Source organism: Schistocerca piceifrons, chromosome 8, assembly GCF_021461385.2.
Source record: "Schistocerca piceifrons isolate TAMUIC-IGC-003096 chromosome 8, iqSchPice1.1, whole genome shotgun sequence".
Taxonomy (NCBI): domain Eukaryota; kingdom Metazoa; phylum Arthropoda; class Insecta; order Orthoptera; family Acrididae; genus Schistocerca; species Schistocerca piceifrons.
In genome coordinates, this window is record NC_060145.1 from 38,846,284 (window position 1) to 38,870,657 (window position 24,374).

At 40.7% G+C, this 24,374-nt stretch overlaps 1 protein-coding gene across 2 annotated transcripts in view; it reads right to left on the minus strand.

The window, feature by feature from the left end:
- LOC124711154 overlaps positions 1-24,374 on the minus strand; it is a 145,465-nt gene that overhangs the window by 11,972 nt on the left and 109,119 nt on the right. For both annotated transcript variants that reach the window (XM_047241060.1, XM_047241059.1), the window contains exons 4-5: positions 22,627-22,767; positions 9,103-9,388 (exon numbers count right to left, since the gene is read on the minus strand). In XM_047241060.1, the coding sequence (XP_047097016.1) occupies positions 9,103-9,388; positions 22,627-22,767 (427 nt within the window). The remainder of the gene's footprint in view (positions 1-9,102; positions 9,389-22,626; positions 22,768-24,374) is intronic.

The window sequence follows — 24,374 nt, forward strand, 5'->3', positions numbered from 1 at the left end:
AATCTCTCTAATTTTACATTCGTGATCTCCTCGGGAAGTATAAGTAGGGGGAAGCAATATATTCGATACCTCATCCAGAAACGCACCCTCTCGAAACCTGGCGAGCAAGCTACACCGCGATGCAGAGCGCCTCTCTTGCAGAGTCTGCCAATTGAGTTTATTAAACATCTCCGTAACGCTATCACGGTTACCAAATAACCCAGTGACGAAACGCGCCGCTCTTCTTTGGATCTTCTCTATCTCCTCCGTCAACCCGACCTGGTACGGATCCCACACTGATGAGCAATACTCAAGTATAGGTCGAACGAGTGTTTTGTAAGCCACCTCCTTCGTTGATGGACTACATTTTCTAAGCACTCTCCCAATGAATCTCAACCTGGTACCCGCCTTACCAACAATTAGTTTTATATGATCATTCCACTTCAAATCGTTCCGTACGCATACTCCCAGATATTTTACAGAAGTACTTATTCAATCTGTATGAAGAACATGTCATGAGGAATGCGAGGCTAGATGAAGGAGAAACCGGAATTAAAATAGCTGGAATAAATGTAAACAACCTCAGGTACGCGGATGATACGATCCTGTTGGCAGAAAGTGAAGAAGAATTGAGAACACTCTTACTGAAGGTGAAAGACGAAAGTGAAAAGGCTGGTCTTATGCTGAATGTGAAGAAAACAAAAATTATGGCAACTACACCTACCAATTCGTGGGATATAGCAGGAGAAACCATGGAGGTAGTGACCACATTCAGTTATCTCGGTTCCCAGATCTCTGCTGACGGTGACTGCAGCCATGAAATCCGGAGGCGCCTGTTGCTCGGTAGACAGGCGATGTCAAACCTTGACAAGGTTATAAGGTCCAGAGATATAACACTAGCAACAAAGATCCGTATTGTGAGGGCTATGGTCTTTCCAGTTGTGATGTATGAATGTGAGACCTGGACCATTAGAAAGGCTGAACGGCGAAGAATTGACTCCTTCGAATTGTGGTGTTGGAGGAAACTTCTTAGAGTTCCATGGACTGCAAAGAGAACCAACAGATCAATATTGGAGCAAATTAAACCAGATTTCTCCCTGGAAGGTCTAATCTTAAAACAAAAGCTGACCTACTTTGGACACACAATGCGAAGGCATGCCTCGCTGGAAAAAACATTAATGCTGGGGAAGATTGAAGGAACTAGAAGAAGAGGACGTCAGAGGATGAGATGGTTCGATGGCATCACAGAAGCAATGTGTTCCAACCTGGAAGGTCTACGGGAGAAAGTGCAAGACAGGAAAAAGTGGCGTGATTTGGTTCATGGGGTCACGAAGGGTCGGAACCGACTAAACGAATAGAGAGAGAGAATCCCTTCATATGTAGTTTCAAACAAATACCTCTTAAGGTTGTAGTTCGTATGGTAACCTCACTGGTTGATATCAAAAATCACTAATAAATGCAAATGAATGTGCAGAAAATGTTTCCCAACAGCATTTTGTCCTGCTCTGGTCTTTTAAGAAGTATTACGGCCTACAGTTTTGGGAGTATGCGTTATGCAACAGGTAAAACCTTTCCTCTTTCGCATCCCTTCTCCGTCGCCCATCCTATCACAGAATTCCGTTCCTGTTCCATTCTGGAATAACCGTATTTCGCTCTCCATAGCTGACTCCGCGCATTAGGCTATACTGCCATTAGTTTCATGGTTTATTTCAACATCTTCAGCTCACAATGCGATAATGTAAATATGTAAAATTGTGCTCGGTGCCAATTTGATTTAAGATCTGAGAAGAATAATTCCAAACCACTTTAATCTAACAGTAAAGAATATAGTTCTTAGAGTAGAAAGACGGGGGCTGTGTCTGACCAGTACTTCGTCAGAAAGGTGGGAGATCAGCCCTCGAGAAGCAGTGATCTGTGTTCCCATCGGACCACCCACTTTTAGGTCGAACACACTTGCCGAAACACAACGAGACGGAACGAAAAACCAACATGGCGACTTTCACGCAGACCGTTAACGGAACGGAACAGGACGAGACGCAACAGAACGTCAAGCCCAAGGTTTGACGGTGCTGTGAGGGTATTGGATTTCGTGCTTTTGTCTCTCCTTAACATTTATTTTATTATTTTTCTTTGTTTTCTTACATGCAGCTAATGTTCTATAATGACTTGGATTTCTTTTATAGAGTGTTCTTCCACAAGACTGATATCTGAAAGTGAAAAATGATTTAGGTTTTACAATAACTGAATAGAGCTGATACCCATATTGTAGATAAATAAGAACATAAACGGATGAATCAGTTTCTGTCATATAACTTTTTTGAAGATATAACTCAGCTGTACTGAAGGAGAAAGATATTTTTGTTTCTGTTGTTATTTGGTATGTTGTTGTTGTTGTTGTTGTGGTCTTCAGTCCTGAGACTGGTTTGATGCAGCTCTCCATGCTACTCTATCCTGTGCAAGCTTCTTCATCTCCCAGTACCTACTGCAGTCTACATCCTTCTGAATCTGCTTAGTGTATTCATTTCTTGGCCTCCCTCTACGATTTTAACCCTCCACGCTGCCCTCCAGTACTAAATTGGTGACCGAGCGGGGTGGCGCAATGGTTAGACACTGGACTCGCATTCGGGAGGACGACGGTTCAATCCCGCGTCCGGCCATCCTGATTTAGGTTTTCCGTGATTTCCCTAAATCGCTCCAGGCAAATTCTGGGATGGTTCCTCTGAAAGGGCACGGCCGACTTCCTTTCCCATCCTTCCCTAATCCGATGAGACCGATGACCACGCTGTCTGGTCTCCTTCCCCAAACCAACCAACCAACCAACCAACTAAATTGGTGACCCCTTGATGCCTCAGAACATGTCCTATCAACCGATCCCTTCTTCTAGTCAAGTTGTGCCACAAACTCCTCTTCTCCCCAATTCTATTCAATACCTCCTCATTAGTTATGTGATCTACCCATCTAATCTTCCGCATTTTTCTGTAGCACCACATTTCTAAAGCTTCTATTCTCTTCTTGTCTAAACTATTTATCGTCCATGTTTCACTTCCATATATGGCTACACTCCATACAAATACTTTCAGAAACGACTTAGGGAAAAAAAAACACTATGGATGAGTTGAACGCGGTCCATGTACTCCATCATAAAAATTGTTTCATTTGTTTGAAATTAAATATTGTCGTTAGCAAATAAAAGTCGACGGTTTGAAATGTTGTTTCACTTCCTACCGGTTATCGTAGAAAATTGATCAGGAACATCCCTTACGAAGTTTTCTTGGACCATTAATAAACTTTATCGTTACTAGTTTTTTAATTCGGAAATTATATTCGTACTTTCTGTATTACACATGCTATCTTATAACCTCACTATCGACGTTCGGTACTTGGTTAAGCGAACTAATGTCATGTTGATTTTCCATCCAGTATGAACACTCCATCATTTATCTGTGCCGTTGCATCACGTTCCGTTCCGTTCCCATGACATGTCATTGAACAAATTTCCTGTTTTTAACCAGGACTTGGCCAGCAAGAAAAAGAGCACCGTTCGCTTTAGATTCCCCGTCTGTAAAAGAACTTTTATCTGCTAAAAATGTTGCAAGTACGCCTGTATGCAATATTGAGGGCGAAAGTAACTTTCGCATGATGTGCCACTACTGAGCACCATGACTCGATGAAACCTGTACCATACACGGAAAGAACGGCTACACTATAGTAAGGTAGGTAACTGAAACAAATACTCAACAGAAGTGACACTTTTATTCAAAGACAATAACTGCTGTGAAGTTATCGCGATGGTCCGCTGGACATTACAAAAGGCGGGACGACACAGTTCTTAATAGGGTGCTTGGTCACCACAGAACGGCAATGTATGTTCTGCAAAGTGTTCCCATGCTGGCTACAAGGTTGGTAAGGACTTCCTGTGGCAGGACCTTCCATCCCTCCACCAACGCGGTTTACAACTGATGGCTGGTCGTTGGGCATATAGACGTGCTGCAATACGTCATCCCAACGCATGGGTTCTAAGTATGGGGAATGGGCAGGCGAGTCCAGTCGCTGAATACCCTCATTGCAAGAGCTCCTCCATCTAGTCGCGCACCTTCATCCATAAAAATTAAGTCAGGGCCGAAAGCACCTCTAAAAAGAAGGACACGGAGAAGGCCTACAATTTCACGATAACATTGACCGACGAGTGTACGATGTTCAAAGATTTGAAGGATACGTAATAACGGCCTTGATACGCCTGGGCATTGAGTCAAACACAGCTTGGATGGCGTGTACAGGTACAGCTGCCATGCAGCTTCAACACGATACCACAGTTCATCAAGAGTAGTGACTGGCGTATTGTGACGAGCCAGTTGCTCGGCCACCATTGACCAGACGTTTTCAATTGGTGAGGGATCTGGAGAATGTGCTGGCCAGGCCTGCAGTCGAACATTTTCTGTATCCAGAAAGGCCTGTACAAGACCTGCAACATGCGGTCGTGCATTATCATGCTGAAATTTAGGGTTTCGCAGGGATCGAATGAAGGGTAGAGCCACGGCTCGTAACACATCTGAAATGTAACGTCCACTGTTCAAAGTGCCGTCAATGCGAACAAGAGGTGACAGAGACGTGTAACCAATGGCACCCCATACCATCACGCAGGGTGATACGCCAGTATGGCGATGACGAATACACGCTTCCAATGTGCGTTCACCGCGATATAGCCAAACACGGATGCGACCATCATGATGCTGTGAACAGAACCTGGATTCTTCCAAAAAATAACGTTTTGCCATTCGTGCACCCAGGTTCGTCGTTGAGTACACAATCGCAGGCGCTCCTGTCTGTGATGCAGCGTTAAGGGTAACCGCAACCGTGGTCTCCGAGCTGATAGTCCATGCTGCTGCAAAAATTCGTCGAACCGTTCGTGCAGATGGTTGTTGTCTTGCAAACGTCCCCATCTGTTGACTCAGGGATCGAGACGTGGCTGCACGATCTGTTAAAGCCATGCGGTAAAGATGCTTGTCATCTCGACTGCTAGTGATACGAGGCCGTTGGGATCCAGCACGACGTTCCGTATTACCCTCCTGAACCCACCGATTCCATATTCTGCTAACAGTCATTGGATCTCGACCAAAGCGAAAAGCAATGTCGCGATACGATAAACAGCAATCGCGATAGGCTGCAATCCGACATTTATCAAAGTCGGAAACGTGATGGTACGCATTTCTCCTCCTTACACGAGGCATCACAACAACGTTTCACCAGGCAACGCCGGTCAACTGCTGTTTGTGTATGAGAAATCGATTGGGAACTTTCCTCATGTCAGCACGTTGTAGGTGTCGCCACCGGCGCCAACCTTGTGTGAATGCTCTGAAAAGCTAATCATATGCATATCACAGCACCTTCTTCCTATCGGTTAAATTTCGCGTCTGTAGCAAGTCATCTTAGTGGTGTAGCAATTTTAATGGCCAGTAGTGTATTTATTCTTTGTTAGAACAGCTTGTTATCCCTGATTCTTGAGTTGAAAAGTAAATGTCCACTTTGACCGCTCATGTCGGGCAAGATAGCCATTTTGCCACTCTGTGGAAACTGAATTGTTTAAAACACTTACTTTTATACTTAGGTGATTTAGGTATTCTACATACTACTTCAATAGTAGTAGATTATAATCACTCGTTTCCAAGCATTGTTATCGATCGCTACTCAAAAAAATAGGAGTACCCTAATCTGGCCATTTTGCCAAGCTCTCACGTATTGCAGAACGTCCACATGCACCATCGACCATCCAACAGCTGTCAACCTCAGTGGTGGAGGAAATCGCGGTGACTTGTGTGTGATTATTGTCTTTGAATGACAGTGTCACTTGTCTTCCTCTTTTTTCGTATTTCTCTCAGTTACCTTCTGTACGATAGTTCAGCAGTTCTTTCTGAGTATGGTCCGAGTTTCGTCGAGCTGTGTTACTTACAAGGGAACCTCCCCATCGCACCCCCCTCAGATTTAGTTATAAGTTGGCACAGTGGATAGACCTTGAAAAACTGAACACAGATCAATTGAGAAAACAGAAAGAACTTGTGTGGAACTACGAAAAAAATAAGCAAAATATACAAACTGAGTAGTCCATGCGCAAGATAGGCATCATCAAGGATGGTATGAGCTGAGGAGCGCCGTGGTCCCGTGGTTAGCGTGAGTAGCTGCGGAACGAGAAGTCCTTGGTTCCAGTATTCCCTCGAGTGAAAAGTTTAATTTTTTATTTTCAGTCAAATTCAAAGTTGAGGCACTAACACATAATCAACTTCGCTCTCCAAAATTCCAGGACATGTTCAGATTGGCTTGGACTTACACAGAATTTGACGGTCTACACACGGAAAAATTTGAAAACGTTAAAAATACATGTTTTGACAGAGAACGGAGAAAACTGTGCGACTGTGAAACTGTTGCTTTGATTTGTTTCAGTTTATGTGACAAAATCTTATGCTTTTATCACTTTTTTGAGAGTGATTATCACATCCAAAAGAAAATCAGGCAAGGTAGGAGAATCTTTTTACCCATTCGCCAAGGGTACAAGTTAGGTGGGTCGATAACATATTTCTGTCGTGTGACGCACATGCCGTCACCAGTGTCGTATAGAATATATCAGACGTGTTTTCCTGTGGAGGAATCGGTTGACCTATGACCTTGCGATCAAATGTTTTCGGTTCCCATTGGAGAGGCACGTCCTTTCGTCTACTAATAGCACGGTTTTGTGGTGCGGTAACAAAACACAGACACTAAACTTATTACAGTGAACACAGACGTCAATGAACGAACGGACAGATCATAACTTTGCGAAAATGAAGAAAGTAAACTTTTCACTACAGGGAAGACTTGAACTAAGGACCTCGCGTTCCGCAGCTGCTCATGCTAACCACGGGACCACGGCGCTCCAGAGCTCACACTATCCTTGATGTTGCCTATTGTAACGCCAGAAATGCATATCCTCCCATTTCCATCTATTGTACTATAATTTTTTTTCCTTATTTTGTTACCTGAAGATATGACATTTCTGTGTCTTTGTATATTGTTATTGTTTTACTATTTGCATATATATATATATATATATATATATATATATATATATATATATATATATATATATATGCATTTATGTCGATGTATAATTGGTTTGATTTGTAAATACTATTTGTCTTTTTACGCTGGGTCCTGCCTAGGGAAACTATGCTATCGAACGATTACATCGAAAGGTCGTGTGGAGAACCAAAGTGTTTAGGATCTTTGGTAGTGTTAACTCTGCCGCGTGGAGTGTGGGCAGAGCGGAGTCTGGCTGGAGTAGGGCGGTGGAGCAGGTGTGTTGTGTGACGCTCCCGCGAGCTGCTGCGCTTTCGGGGTTTGGCAGCATGTAATTGCGCTCGACTTGCTATAATAGTTTCCGACACGGTGTCGCGGACGGGAAGTATTAGCTGGCGCACATCAAGAGCCCGTTTCGCCTGGTGACCGTGTCGAGAAGGAGGCGCGCCAACATCCAGCTTCTGTAACAGCGACGGCCGACAATGAGTGACTATCGCCATCTCCCCGATCGACGACTGCAAACCTTCAATCAGCCAACAAGGAAGACTGGAAGCACGTGAAGTTTTAGAACTGTATGGCACACCTCAGCTTTTCAAACTGGTCAATTTGTGTCACCAAATTACAGCAACGTAGCATGAACCTTTGTTGCTCATTGTCCCAATTGCATTACCAAGCAGGGTCCCTTCCATTTCCAGAATGAACCCGAGTGACGTTGAAATTCAAACGCCAGCATTAAAGTAATATCATTCGATTTCACTGCTTTAATTTCAAAGTTCAGTTAAGATATTCATAGCTGGCTACAATATTTAGATTGCACAAGCACAAATTAAGAGTGCGAGTTTTGTTACCATATTTTAGCTTACCTGTGACTGCAGCTCAGCTTGGTACGCACTAAATTTTGCTATTGCTAATTCTTCAGAATCATTTAATTCAGGTTCAAAGTTAAATGTCTTATTTCTAAATTGCGTAGATTCAAGTAGCTTTTGAAATGATTGTTGAGGTACCGCAAGACTAACCTTATTTTACTGAATTTCGTAGTGCTTCAGAAACAAAGCTCGGTGTTAATTTCCGTCACTAAATTAACTTTCAATTTTCCGGTTTTATTAATTCTTTTGCTTAATTAAGTCAGAGTGTAGCGAAATTTATTACTTCTGACAAACATACAGTTTTCACACAACACGTGTCAACCTTCAGTTGCCACGCTTTTAGTGCTAATTATATGTGCATTAATCTTTCATTTTCAGATATTATAGTAGTTATCCATAGGACTGGCGACCGTAATTTTCCCCAAATCTCAAATATCTAATTAACGCAAATTAATTGTTAACGTAACGACCGCACATTTACTTTCTTTATTAACTTTACCCCGGTTTTATTAATTCTTTTGCTTAATTAAGTCAGAGTGTAGCGAAATTTATTACTTCTGACAAACATACAGTTTTCACACAACAGTTGCCACGCTTTTAGTGCTAATTATATGTGCATTAATCTTTCATTTTCAGTTATTATAGTAGTTATCCATAGGACTGGCGACCGTAATTTTCCCCAAATCTCAAATATCTAATTAACGCAAATTAATTGTTAACGTAACGACCGCACATTTATTTTCTTTATTAACTTTACCCCTTTTCAAAATCAATTTCCACCAATTTCATTTGCATTTTTCCTTTCATTTAGATGTAACCCTTTCCTCCCTCTCTACCGACAGATTAACTTCGGTGACGATTGCTTTTCCCAAATTTGCATTAGGTACACGCGGTTTAATTTTTCACTGTCATTAAGGTCGATAAGTGAGGGGGAGGTTACACTATCTTGCGCATGGACTGCTCTGTTCGTATATTTTGCTTGTTTTTTTCATAGTTCCACACAACTTGTTCCTGTTTTTTCGATTGATCTGTGTTCAGTTTTTCAAGGCCTATCCACTGTGCCAACTTATAACTAAATCTGAGGGGGGTGCGATGGGGAGGTTCCCTTGTTAGCAATGACACATCACGCGAACATTTCGCAAACAAATCTGGGAGCAGAAACCCGTAGCCTGGGTGAAGTGTACGGCTGAGGTGGGTGATGGGCGCCCACCTTGCTGGGGCTGCCTGGCAGCGGCGGAGTCCACGATGACGGCGTCGCGGCCCACGTCGTGCACGTGCGAGGGGTCGTACAGGGCGGGCACCAGCGGCAGCGATGGGTAGCGCTGGCCCGGATCGTCCTCGGCGTAGTCCGTGGGCGGCGCCGCCGGGTCGCTCTCCACCACCACCACCTCACTGTCGCCGCCGCCCCCGGAGGGCGGCTCGTACACCTGCTGCTGCTGTTGCTGTTCCTGCACCTGCTGCTGCTGGTACAGCAGCTGAAGCTGTCTGCGCAGCACCTGGCGCGGAAGAAACACTCCTGAGCGTGGTCCCAATCTGCGGCTGATGTCACTTAACCTCAGCACTGTCTAACCTCAAGAAACGTGAAAACAGAAAGAGATTTTCACTCTGCAGCGGAGCGTGCTCTGATATGAAACTTCCTGGCGGATTATAACTGTGTGCCAGACCGAGACTCGAACTCGGGACCTTTTCCATTCGCAGGGCAAGTGCTCTAGCATCTGAGCTACCGAAGCACGACTCACGGCCGGTCCTCACAGCTTTACTAGTCCTATGTACGTCTTGATGCAATAATTTCCCAACAGCCATATGTATTGTAGAAATATATTTTATTTTATGAACGAAACGAATGAGGCAGTGCAATTGATAAGACTCACCACTCTAATTGGGGAGGATTAGGTTTGCGTCTTCCAGCCATTCTGATTTGGGGTTTCTGTCATTGCCCTAAAATGTTTTGGGCAAATGCCAGGATGATTCCTTCACCGGAGCCACGGAAGAACAGCCATACCACTGCTGTAAAAAGTATCTGCATATTCTATGTGTATATACGAGGTGTGATTGGAAAGTTTTTAAGAATAGAATCGGTACTGCTTATTGGTTTGGCGGGCAGGTACACGGAGAGTGGGGAGTGAGTCACTGCCTTGTCAATGAACGCCGTCTGACAGGAAATTGCGTTTCCTCTATTCAGTTCGTTGTGGCAACTGGTTGAGTGAGAGTCTGTTAGTGCTTGTTGCCGGATTCTGTCTGCGTGAAAATGGACGTAAAAACGGAGCAACGAGTTTGCGTGAAATTTTGTTTTAAAATCAGGAAATCAGCTTCTGAGACTTACAAACTATTAAAACCAGCTTTTGGAGCTAATTGTATGAGCTGTACAATGTTTTTCTCTGGTTCAACAGATTTAAAAATGGCTGCTAATCATTTGAAGATGAACCATGGTCCGGCTGTCCTTCCACCTCAAAAGCGAATGAAAATGTTGTGAAAGTTCGCGACTTAGTGCGCTCTGATCGTAGGCTTGCGATTAGGGAGATGGCTGATGAAATTAATTTAAGTTTCTATGCAGTTCAGTAAATTTTAACTGAAGATCTGAACATGTGTCGAGTGTCCGCAAAATTCATTCCAAAAGTGTTGTCAAGTGACCAGAGACAATATCAGCTTGAAGTGTGCCAAGAACTGATTAATCGGCCTAAAATTGACCGAGATTTGTTAAATAGGGCAATTGCAGGTGACGAATTGTGCGTATATAGATATGATCCTGAAACCAAAGTGCAGTCTTTGTAGTGGAAGACTCCAGGTTCACCGCGACTGAAGAAATCAAGACAAAGTCGGTCGAGGGTGAGGACAATGTTGCTGATATTTTTCGATTCTACTGGTATTTGGGCATCTTGAATTTACCCCTAGAGGACATACAATTAACCAGGAATACTACAGATGTGTCCTTGAGCGTTTGCTCGAAAAGTTTCAGAAGAAAAGGCCTGCGTAGTGGAAAGACAGAAGTTGGGTGCTACACCATGACAATGCTCCAGCTCATCGTGCCTTCTCCATCGTTGAATTTTTAACCAAATTCATAATTTATGTGCTTCCACAACCGCCATATTCCTCTGGTTTTGCCCCTGTGGACTTCTACCTGTTTCCTAAGCTGAAATTTTCACTGAAAGTGAAGCGATTTGGCTCGACTGAAGACATCCAGGCATATACGGAGAGCGTCCTTAACACACTTCAGGAAAAAAATTTCCAGGAATGTTCCAAAAGGTAGAAACACCGTTGAAGTCGGTGTGTTCAGTCAGAAGAAGACTATTTCGAAGAAGGTGCATCACATTAGCATGTAAGTACCACCGTTGTACAAATACAAGCCCATTCTTAAAACTTTCCAGTCACACCTCTTATTTATATCTAAGGTATTTATTTTCATTGTTTTATGAGGACAAACCCTCCATCGTTGTGAAATAAATATCTTCCCAACAAGGTGTCGGAATGATTACAGAACCATTTAAAATTTAATCACAACACACTTGGAAACAACGGTGTATATAATTTTTAGCTTTAAAAATTTTCAAAATTTGGATGAGTTCGACAAAAAGGCACTGTGGCACATCAAACAGGTTCCAGTTTCTTACGTATGTAACACCGCTCCACTGTTTATTTCTTTAATACACTGGCGGATTACCCATTTTTCGAATCAATATTCAGTCCGGTCTTATGCGGAAAGTAACCACTTTTCCCCTTGTACCAACCCCTTCATCTTAGTAGAACTAATTGCACCCAACAACCTTAGATATTCGGTTTTATATATATGCTCATCTCTGTATTCCGCCTACAGTTTCTTCCCTCTAGTATTATGAAAGTAATTCTCTTATTTTAATCAGTGTTCCCAAATATCGCTTCCCACACCAGTCGTGTAGAAAATTTCATTTCTTATCAGTACTCTCAATTTTCACCATCCTGCTGTAACGTTACGTTTCAGACGCCTCTGTTCTGTTCTTTTCATGTTTTTCCACTGCCCATGACTCGCTTCCAAACAATGCTGTGCTCCAGACACACATTATCAGAAATTTCTTCCTCAGTCACTTTATTCCGCTTATTGTGATTGCGGAGACGATAGAAACCTTATTTTCATTTTAGAGGATAGGTTATAGGCACAGACAATGATAGCTTAGTGGGAGCTACCCCCAAACTATTAACACGACAAATTGTTCGCAATTTATTACAAACATCTGACGACGCACTTTGATAAATACCCTTGATCAGTTCTGCAAGTACGTTAAATACACCATGGGTCTGTTTTAGCAAATGATTTAAGTCTAACTGAAACTACTATGGCTGCATGAATCTTAAATAATTAAATACACGCCATAAGCTCGTCAGTGTTATTCCTTCTTACAGCTGTAACTTGGAAGTGCGAATAATGGAGAACAAGGTATAGCGCCAAGAGTTAATACTATGCTGTTTGCACATGGCACATCATTGTGGCAAGAGGTTACATTTAACGTGTCCATACTGTAAACCGAATTTATCGGAATACAATTCATTTATTTATTAGTTGCGTTGCAGTTTAAGCTGACATTCTATGTCCTATGGCGCCAATGTTAAATTATCGAAATTTGTGACCCATTATCTCGGAAACTTTTTAAGACACCAACTTACAATTTTCCATAATTATTGAATGCACCTTTATAGATACACTGAAAGAGAATTATTATTAAAATTGTATTGTGGGGCATGTTATCTTTTGTTCCCAAACACTCAATTTTTTGACAGAATTTTGTAAATAAATGAACATAAAAACAAAACAACTCAGGATATTTTAATTATACTAGTTCCATATGTCTTAAATCTCACACTTGGCATGCTGTGAAAATTTCATGTCTCTACCGTCAGTACTTTTTTAGAAAATGGGCCATTTATTGCAAAAAATGTAGTTCAGAAATATAGAGGTTTAAAACTTTTTTATTACAAATTCTTATACAGACTTACAGTTCTGCGTCTTCTATGCACTAGAATTGCCCTGGCCCATAGTCTGTGTCTTCTTCAGTGTCACAACAGCCCAGTGTTTGCCTCCTCCTTTTCTTTCTTGCTTCTTTTGTCATTTGCTGAGCAGCTAATTCTGCTTCACATACACGAAGCTCATTACTGCCAAAGGAAGAGAATGTTTATGTGTAAATTCATGCAGGATGCAAGAAAATTCAGCATGCCTATATTCACACTAAGTGTTTGGTGGTGGTGGACACAAAGCATGACATGGCTTTTCATTAGCTGATATTCGATGAATGGAAGTGCTCCACACAGCTCTTTTCATCTTCTCTAAATTGTCACAGTTATCTCTAATGGCCTTCCCATAATATTCCTGTAATTCATCAATTACTTTGTCCGTTAGTCTTCCAGCACATTTTATTGTCTTGCCAACAGACCCAGCTTGGTTTTTAGGTTACGCAGACGTGATCCCGTCCTTTTCTTGACATGTCCTACATACTCAAGTTTTTGTATAGGAACATCATATGGCCTACTGCTTTGTACTGCAATGATAGCCTTGCTGTCTCCATCACCTAAGTAACTCACATATCTGACACCTCTCTCCTTCAGCAAACACTGGAATATGTTAACTTCTGCTTTTACCTCCATTTTGTGCCACCACAATTTTTTTATACACTGCTGCTTATGAAGCAATCTGTTCTTCTGGTTCACTGTACAACCTTGACAGTACTTAATGAGAACTTCAAAAGCCTAAACTTTTCCAGTGTCAATACTTATTGCAGATGTAAAACCATTTCTAGAACTAAACCCACGCTTTTGCCAGGATCCATACACAGCAATGCTGATGTCTGTGTCACCCTCATTTCCTTCAACAGTTTCTGATGTAGCAGCAACCATTGACTCTTCAGCCACAGCATTTACAGAATCCCCAATTGTTGTTACATATTTCGTACACCTAGAAGGTGGTTTTGGCAAATTCAACACAGTGCAGAGAACATTACCATCCCTTGCACCTTTACCAGTGCCTCTAAGACCATAGAACAGTCTCACATTAGTTTCATACAGTTCATTACCTGAATACTTTCATGAAGTATGAAATGCATTTTCGTTTTTGCACTTCTGACATTTAATAATTGATTTAGACACACGATCTAATCTAGCTCCAGTATCCTCATAAAGTTTAACTTCACCACCACAAAGACAGCAAGAGACAGTTTCAGAAAGTACTTGTGCAACGATTTGCAGACTAATAACGATGTTGTCCATAAATCATTACTTCTACAACTGTCACCCATTTCTAAAGTTACTTTCCTTTTCGATGCGCTAGGGGGCGTGGTCAATTCAGAAACATCATCATGGTTTCCTTCAATGCTACCGCACATGTCTTCAAGTACTTCAGAAGAAAATGCAGGTCTCACATATTTGTTACCCGCAAATTTGCATTTCTTGAAGTTACTTTTACGCTTAGTCATTTTATTTGCGTATAAAAAGCAACAGAAGGTAGCTTACTACAAAAATTGTCGATAATCACACTACTTTCAACGAAAACTAGTACTAGAAACAGAGGACCGATTCATTTATTTGTGATGCCAACTTCTGAGACGCAGCAGTAGTCACAAAACAAAGCAATTCACAGCCTTCTAGATTGTTTAGTTCCCAAGATATGACTGCTTAACTGTGGCAGTATATGCATAACTGCGAAATTTGAGAGTCACACGTCTACATTCAAAATATTATTTCAAGGTCTCACAAATGTCTGATTGTAATAATATTATATACCAAAATGTTCAGGAAAGTTCAAAGTACATTATGGAGTAGAAAAGATAAAATGTCAAATTTCAATGTCCCCTTAAGAACCATGTATTGCCTGAACAATAATTTTAAATTAATGTACATAATCAAAAGGCACAAAGTTTTGTAATTTTGGTAGTCTATCTAGTATACTATTTCCTTTATCTGTTTGGGTTTGGGTTAGCCCCAACAACGTAATGTTCTTTCTGTTCTGGGGATATAATAAAGGTACCGAAAGGATAGAGCAAAAGATAAATGAAACTAAGGTGTAACTGGGAAAATGAATTAAAGTTAGTTGGTTAGCTACTTAGTTTTATGTCCTACAGATCATTTACATGATAAAACATAATAATATGGAATGAGTCAGGATAAGATAACTTTAAGGCCAATGACATTTGAGTTCAGTCAGTGATGGCAAAGGAGATGGTAGATAAATTTAACAGAATAAACAGTGTCTTAAAGAGAGTTTTAAGATGAACATCAGCCTCATTTGTAGAGAGAATGCAGACCTTCCCCATATCTTAACTACAACTTCAAGTACCACACTGTAGAAACACATCCATTCTCATAAAACAACGCAAATTAGGCGAGAAACGTCCAGGAAACTTCCAAGTAATAGTCCACTCTACAAGAGTACAGAAAGAAATATGCGATATTTTCAGTAGGTTTCATAGAGTCACTAAATTACCTGGGTTCTTAGAAGATTTTTATTGGTTATTTCATAGGGCTTTGTAATATTTTTTTACATAGTCGCCTCATAATATGACTAGGATTTCCTAATATTCATCATAGATCTCATGGGAATATTGGGTACAAATGTTGGATTGGTTTGTGTGTAATTGTTTTTATGGCTTTCCAGGGTGAATTATTGTTTGTCTTTTTCTATGAGTGATGTTTTTGAGGAAGCTCTTAATGCTCACCTCAAAATGGTCTTGTTGGGTCACTTTTGACATTTTGAGTAACCAATACATAAAGACTTAAACTGATACATATGCATGAATGGTTGTATATAAAAGGAAGGAAACTTTGTAAAGTGTAACAAGGGTATATTCACAAATCAATGATAAGCGCATTCAGTGTTAAAATAGGAAAATAGCTATCCATTTATGCTCCTTAGGATCACTACTGTATTCCTCTATACAACTTTGTTATCCAAATTCACATATACTTAATTCATTTATTTTAATCTCATTGATTACCTCTCTGAGGAAATAGTCAAGAAATGATACACTCTGTTGTAATTGAGCAATAACTTCAAATTTCATTAGAGGATTACTTATCAAATAGCAAACAGAAGATGGCTCAAAATTGTACTGAATATCGAAATCATTAGAATGAATTTGTAATACATAAAATACAAGCTACAGACGAAAAATGGTATGTGTAACAGGATTACCTGAAAATTGTAACAATAAATACATATTATTAATAAAAACGCCACTACATGAAGCATCACCAGGATGCTGCAATAGATATACCAATTAGTTCAAAGTGCGAAATTTAATTAAAAACAAGTAATGCATACACAGTAAAACAAATCTGAAATTATGTATTGAAAAAGAAAGAGGAGTGTTTTATATGTTTAGTAATGAACTATAAGTAGAATAAGCCAAAGATATTCAAAATGCTGGTAATAAGCGATATAATGTTAGCTGTAAAAACTAAATTGCAGAAGTAAATGGAAAATAACATGATTATCTATCAACATATAAAGAAAAATTAGAGTTAACAGCAAAGTGATAGTTAACCTTTTAGATCCATTTAGCTTATGAAGGAGAAAAGGAATTTCTGAAAATCAGAGCAGGAGAGAAAAAAGTACATAAATCAGGACTACAGTTGTTAAAATAAATTACTAAATTTAACAAGCTGTCAGTATGTATAGATGAGAAAGATAGAAGAAAGTGGAAAGTAATGAGGGGAAGGAAAAAAGATAAATATTGGAAAAAATGAAAATAACAGAAACCAAAGAAGACTTTAATTTATTATATAACCATTATTTATCAATGAAATGATAGATGCACAATGTTAGAAGATAGAAAAAAGTGAAAGATGATAAGGGGAAGGAAAAAAGAGAAATATTGGAAAAACACATAAGACCTAAAACCAAAGAAGAACTGAATTTGTTATACAACACTAGTTTCTCTATGAAATTATGCGTGCAAAGTGGTAGAAGAGATTCGTATAAATAATTAACCGTAAATTAGACACAGTTCATTGAAACAACTAGAAAATCTAGAAGCAGCAAACCTAAGCGTGTCAGCAGCAAATAGGAATACAATATTGTATTAGCAACCTCTTCATACCAGCCCACAGCAAGGTGTCAAGGGCCTAAGTCCATAATATGAGGATTTTACATAACAGAATCATGTAGTTATGGTGGACAGGTTGGTAGCAGTCTGTATTGAGTATACTCATTTAATATTAAGTTGGCATGCTGTGTCTTATGATTGTCGATTGCCAGTAGGTTCACATCCTACATCATATGAGTGTTTTTTTATAGATAATCAGCTCAGGTTGAATTTTTCTATCTTAATCACCCGCTTATTTCATGTACAGATAACCTAACTGCCACAGCTCTGCCTGACTGATCGATATACATTTTTCCACAGCGTTTGCATGTGATTTTATTCACATGACTCTGTTGTAGTTTATCTTTACTATTGAATAAAAATTTTGATATGCTGTATGTATTATAAAATGCCTGTCTGTAGTTGCGAGACCTTTCATTGTGAGGCTGTCTGAATTTTATGGAATATATGGCGTAATGGAACAGATGTTATTACTACTGATTGTTTCTTGTTGGCCAGCGAACAGAAGTGGTGTAATTTACGCATTCTCTTTTTTTCATACTCTATTATCAATCAAGGCACAGCTACAGCTGTTGCTGGAAGCGGAATGTTTGATATTTCATAGTTCTGTTGCAAAGACAGAGCGCTGATGGAACAGACATGAGGCAATTCACCATCAAGTGGAAAACTGAGTGATTGTGACTGTGAGGATGCTGGGAGCTTGCACGGATAATCGTATCTGTAGCTATGTTTTTTTCCTGTAAATGCTGAATAAGTATCTCCTTCTGCTAATAGCTGTAATAAAATCCAAGAAATTTATAAAAGAGTCTCACAGTTCCATTGTGCACTGAATTTTATTATGGAGGAAGTTTAAATGTTGCAGTAATTACTGTTGAGTGCTTGAATTTTCTTATGATGGAAATTTAGATGTTGTGAAAATAACTAAAACATTTGAACGCTCAACATAAGAAAATTCATTTCATAATGGAGCTGAGAGGCTCTTCCATAAATTTCTTAGACCTTAATACATAAACAAGAACAAGAAAAGACTTACTTAGAATTTACAGAAAAAATATGGCTACATGTATAGTATTTCCTGCAAGCTACCAGCACGTAACAGCCACAAACATGCAGCTTTCCTTCCGATGGTGCATCGCCTCATGTTCTATTACCTGATTCTGCCTTTCGAATAGTACTAAAAACTATAAAATATATCGCTTCCAGTAATTGTTACAGTTTTGCCATTATTGATAATATACTACGAAAAAGTAAAATGCATTAAATTACACCACTTCTGTACGACAACCAACAGGAACCAGTCAGTAGTTATGAAAACTACTGTGTTGTCCCACACACTGTCAAAATGACAACCTCACAAAAAAGTTAAGGTCTGTAACTACAGTCCTGCATATTATAATATCAAGAACAGATTAAAATTTTTGTGCAGTAGTAAAGACAAACTTCAGCTCTTCATAGAGAGTGGTACGTACAAAAATCACATGCAAGTATTGTGATAAAGCATATATTTGTCAGTGAGGCAGATCTGTGGCAAGTAAATTATTTGTACATGAGAGAAGCTGGAGATCCAAAAAAAAAGATTCAACTTTAGCCGCTCGTCTTTTAGCAGAAAATCACCCATAAGATGCAGAATGCGAAGTTTTACATGCTTTTAAGAAAAGCAGGAAGATGGCCCTACTAAAAATCAACATATGACACAGACTGGCAGTTTATGGCCAGTGATGAAGGATTAATGATCCATTATCAATGGTTTTCCCAGTTGTAAATGAATTTTAACAACTTAAACCCAGTAGAAACTAACATTGACGCTTAGAAATGAAAATCATTCGTGTAATTTCATGTATTCGATTGATAATGCATTTGTAGAACCACTAATCTATGTCAAATAGTGAACACACTTCAGAACATCAAGTGAATTAATTTTACTCAGTGAACACAAAGTCCATGAAACGCCAATTACTGCCTACGGTTAAAAGTAATAATGTAGTAATGTAATAATGTGAAAATTAGAAAAAAAATTCCTGTGTGGCAAAGAGAAAATATACTTTATGAGGTGGTAGTATCCTACTAATGTGTCGTATAGCTTGTGTCCAATTTTTAGAGCGCAGTCCGAACAAATACTCACAGAAAATGTTAATCAAATCAAGTGATTATGTTCAGAGTTGATCGTAAATTCTACTTCCGCCTTCAGTGCAGTACCTCTTACATCGTCTTGGCTTTCTTCTATGGGGCAGCATTTTTCTTAATGTGAACTATTAATTCTTTAATTCTTGTGTTATATTCACTTTTTCATTGTAGAATTCGCCCATTAACCATCTGCATGGGCAAAAATCTGTAGAGGTACTGCCAAGGGATTTGTTGGTCAAGAATCGCGACCATTTCTATCGATACACCTGCCTTGTGAAATTAAACTTACTGGTTGCTTCAAGACAAGAATGTGCTGGGTCCCATCTTGTAGCCAAATGAACTTCTTTCAATAATGCAGGCAGCTCGTTTTCAAGAAAGTCTAGATAACGGACCCTGAATGCAGATGCGATAGCACAATAGGCCCAATAAACAGATTACTGCACCACACCATTCATTTAAACAGAAACGTCATTGAAATTGTGTCTCCACAAAGGTACGTTCATTTTCGTCGGACCACCGATTTGAGCCACGAGAAATGTTGATAGCTCCATGAGTGGAAGCGGTTTCATCACTAAACATCATTACTGGGGTTACTCAGCTATTTATAATTAGCCAACGACAAAATATGAATCGTCCACCTTCACATCCTTCTCGAAGGTGTTGAATCAACTGTAAATGATATCGATGGAGGCCGTGCATACGTTAAGTCGGCCATGTTCCGATACGTGTAGAAATTCCCCGTGTGCTTGTTGAAAGAGTACATTTTGCCAACTGACGGACGTCATCGATTTCATCTGCAACCTGTTAATTTGCATGTTCAGATGAGATGTGACTGCTGAAAACTGCACCAGTCTAGAGCAGTTCAGTGCGAATACGAGTAAACACTCTTGAATCTGATGCTCTGCTACTACGAAATCGTCTACCGTATTCTCTACAAGCAGCAGGAACAATCCGTCACAAAACCCGCAATCATCATTTGTAAATACGTGCAGCATGCTCAAACTACTCGGTAGAATTGGCCAACAAATCACAATAGTACCTGAATGGCTCAATTATGTAAACTCAGCCACAGTTGCACAACTTGAACTCCCAAACGAAAATGACAGATGATAAATAATTTCATAGCAGCTGGAGTATCACCGCACGAAATGATAACTTACAGCTGTAACCAGCCACATCGCTGTAACCAATAAAAATTAGGCACATGTCATATCGATTGCTTGATTTGTGTATACTACCACGTCCTAAAACATTTCCTAGCTCTCTTGAAATACCCTACACTGCATGTACAATCAAGGACAACAAAATAAGACGCATCACGAAGGAATTATCCGAATGGTACAGAAATCGACAGATATATGATGTAGACATACAGACAAACAAATGAATAGAGTTTCAGAAAAATTGGGTGATTTATTCACGAGGAACACCTTCACAAATTTAACAAGTCAATAACATATTGATCCACTCTCGCCCTTATGCAGTCAGTTATTCGGCTTGGCATTGATGGATAGAGCTGCTGGATATCCTCATGAAGGATATCGTGCCAAAATCTGTCCAAATAGAATGTTAGATCGTTAGAATCCCGAGCTGTTTGGAAGTCCCTGCACGTTATGCTCCAAACGTTCTCAATTAGCGAGATATTCGGGGATATTTCTGGCCAATGTAGGGGTATGGTAAGCACGAAGATAAGCAGTAGAAAGTCTCGCCGTGAGCGAGCGGGCACTATCTTGCTGAAATGTAAGGCCAAGATGGCTTGCCATTAAGGGTAACAAAACGGGGAGTAGAATATCGTCGACATACCATTGTGCTGTAAGGGTGCCTCAGATAATATCGAAATGATCCTGTTATGAAAAGAAATGTCATCCCAGACCATCATTCCTGGTTGTCGGGCCACATCGCTGGCGACAGTCAGGTTGGTATCGACCACTGTCCAGGGCGTCTCCAGACATGTCTTCGGCATGCGATCTCATTGACTAAAGGAGAATCATCTTCAGTGATGAGCCGTTTTCCAACTGAGCCACAATGTCCAGCGAAGGCGTCTCTGGAGACGCACCAGAGAGTCTCGATCCCTGAGTCAACAGATGGGGACGTTTCCAAGACAACAACCAGTTCGACGACGTTTTCAGCAGCATGGGCTATCAGCTCGGAGACCATGGCTGCGGTTACCCTTGACGCTGCATCACAGACAGGAGCAACTGCGATGGCGTACTCAACGAAGAACCTGGGTGCACGAATAGCAAAACGTCATTTTTTCGGATTAATACAGGTTCTGTTTACAGCATCATGATGGTTGCATCCGTGTTTGGCGACATCGCGGTGAACGCACATTGGAAGCGTGTATTCGTCATTGCCATACTGGAGTATCACCGACGTGATTGTATGGGGTGCCATTGGTTACACGTCTCGGTCACCTCTTGTTCGCATTGACGGCACTTTGAACAGTGGACGTTACATTTCAGATGTGTTACGACCCGTGGCTCTACCCTTCATTCGATCCCTGCGAATTCCTACATTTCAGCAGGATAATGCACGGCCGCATGTTGCAGGTCCTGTACAGGCCTTTCTGGATACAGAAAATGTTCGACTGCTGCCCTGGCCAGCATATTCTCCAGATCTCTCACCAATTGAAAACGTCTGGTCAATGGTGACCGAGCAACTGGCTCGTCACAATACGCCAGTCACTACTCTTGATGAACTGTGGTATCGTGTTGAAGCTGCATGGGCAGCTGTACATGTATATGCCATCCAAGCTCTGTTGGACTCAATGCCCAGGCGTATCAAGGCCGTTATTACGGCCAGAGGTGGTTGTTCTGGGTACTGAATTCTCAGGATCTATGCACCCAAATTGCGTGAAAGTGTAATCACATATCAGTTCTAGTATAATATATTTGTCCAATGAATACCCGTTTATCATCTGCATTTCTTCTTGGTGTAGCAATTTTAATGGCCAGTAGTGTACATTTCAGCAAGACAATGCCTGCCTGTATTCGCGAGAGATTCTACTGCTTGTCTTCATGTTTGCCAAACCTTACCATGGCCAAGTGAGAACGTTTGGAGCATTATGGACAGGTCCCTCCGACCAGCTCGGGATTTTGACCACACAACGGGCCACTTGGAACGATGTCCCTCAGGAGGCAATCCAACAAGTTTGTCAATCAGTGCCATACTCGTATAAGGGCCACGGATGAACCAACGCGTTATCGATTTACTCAATTTATGGTGATCTTTCTCTTGAATAAACCATCAAATTTTTCTGAAACTGTTACCATTTGTTCGTCTGTACATGTACATCACATCTACCATTCGGATAATTCTTTCGTGCTGCGTGGTTTTTATATTTCGTCTTGTAGTTTACTTGTGTTTGTAAGTGTTTGTGTGGGGTGGGGTGTGGGGTGGGGGGGGGGGGTGTTTGTGTGTGTGGGAGAGAGAGAGTATGAGTGTGCGTGCGTGTAAAGCAAAACGACTGCCAGTGCCAGTATACGTGCGCCCTTCTCACCCAGCCCCCGCTCTACACACAGGGTTCTGACACACAGTGCTGGTGGTACCTGCTGGTAGGCCTGCAGGTGCTGCTTTCGCGCAGCCTCCACCTCCGGTGTGTCCCGGACGGGCTGCGGAAGACCCGGGTAGGTGGCGGGCAGGTGGTTTCCGGCGGCGTGGAAGCCCTGCCCCTCGTCCCAGTACTGCACCTGAAATACAGCACACCGTGACACTCGCGAGCCAGAATAGCTTCCCAGGAACAATACTCTGCGTATAGGGTACAGGCTCCGGAAGTAAGTTTCACGAACGTCCGTCATCAGAATAGGTTGACATCAGGATACTTGTTCAACAGGTGGCACCAACATTCTATTTATAGTACTATAGTTCTATCAGTGGCAACCTTATAATGATGAACCACGTGTTTATGAATTTGTTCACACGTTCAAAAATGTTCGTGTTGTTGCAGATGTCAAGCTGCTTAGGCAAAGAGCGTTATTGTTACTTAGCCTGATTCAAATAGCATTAATGAGAGAAACAGACAGAACGCTGCAGAAGCAGTATCAGAAGTATAGGCCTCAAATTTTAAATCTTGGTGACAAGATGGTCCGTGTATCCCAAAGACAAGTGGTTTATAATGTACTGTGGCTGTTGAAGAGGAACAAAAGTATCGCTGCGTGCGCTCGAGCGCAGTGTAATGCGATCCCCAATATCCTCATACAAATAAACTGTTTATCCGTGAAGGTCACAAGCATTTTCACGATATTCGCTGACGATACTGACAGAACTTCTATTTCTTATTCTTCTTTTGCTCTACAACCTTGGCCTCTTCAATAATCTGCCTCCACACGTTCGTGTTTTTCTTTCACTGTAGGATCTCCATCTCGGTAACGTCAGCCAACATACTGTTCCATCATCTGGCTCTTGCTCGTCCCTTCCTTCTGATGGAAAACAATTTTTCTTTTATTATTCTTTTGTGCATTCTCACATCTGATATCCTCTCTACATGTCCTAACCAACGTATCCTCTAACATATGACAAATGGTTGAAATGTCCACGAGGTGAACCAAGAAATGACGTTAAAAGAATTGAAAATCGTAGTAGGCGAATGTACACGATACACTTAGATTATTGTTGCAAATACTGAAAGTATGTCACATCGTTATACGTTTGTTAACGTAAGCCACCAAATAGACGGTACATTTTACTTTTTATATTATAGTTAGAATATTATCTGTAACACTCCAAACTTTATCAGTATGTGCATCGAACAATACAAAACATCTTTAATCAGAATGTTTATCTTTAATATATAGTCTTTTGTATAGCTAATGCGACTACTATTTTTTCACATTTGCTAAATTTAGCCAGCCGGAGTGGCTGAGCCGTTCTAGGCCCTACAGTCTGGAACCGCACGGCCGCTACGGTCGCAGGTTCGAATCCTGCCTCGGGCAGGTGTGTAATGTCCGTTGGTTAGTTAGGTTTAAGTAGTTCTAAGTTCTAGGGGACTGATGACCTCAGAAGTTAAGTCCCATAGTGCTCAGAGCCATTTGAACCATTTTTTTGCTAAATTTACTTGCTTCCTATACGCTGGTTTTTTAACATATCGCATAGAAATTTGCTGATAACACTCATGTAATTTATCTCTTATATGACTATGATGATCAGCATATAAATTTTGATAATGTACAAAATTAGCCAGGGCTATGTGCTTTATATCATAGACGCTGAAAAAGTTGTCGATGCGATACATATACAAATTAATTTCCAATTTGTTTCATTTGTGTTACTGGTATATATAAGGTATGTATAGTTACGA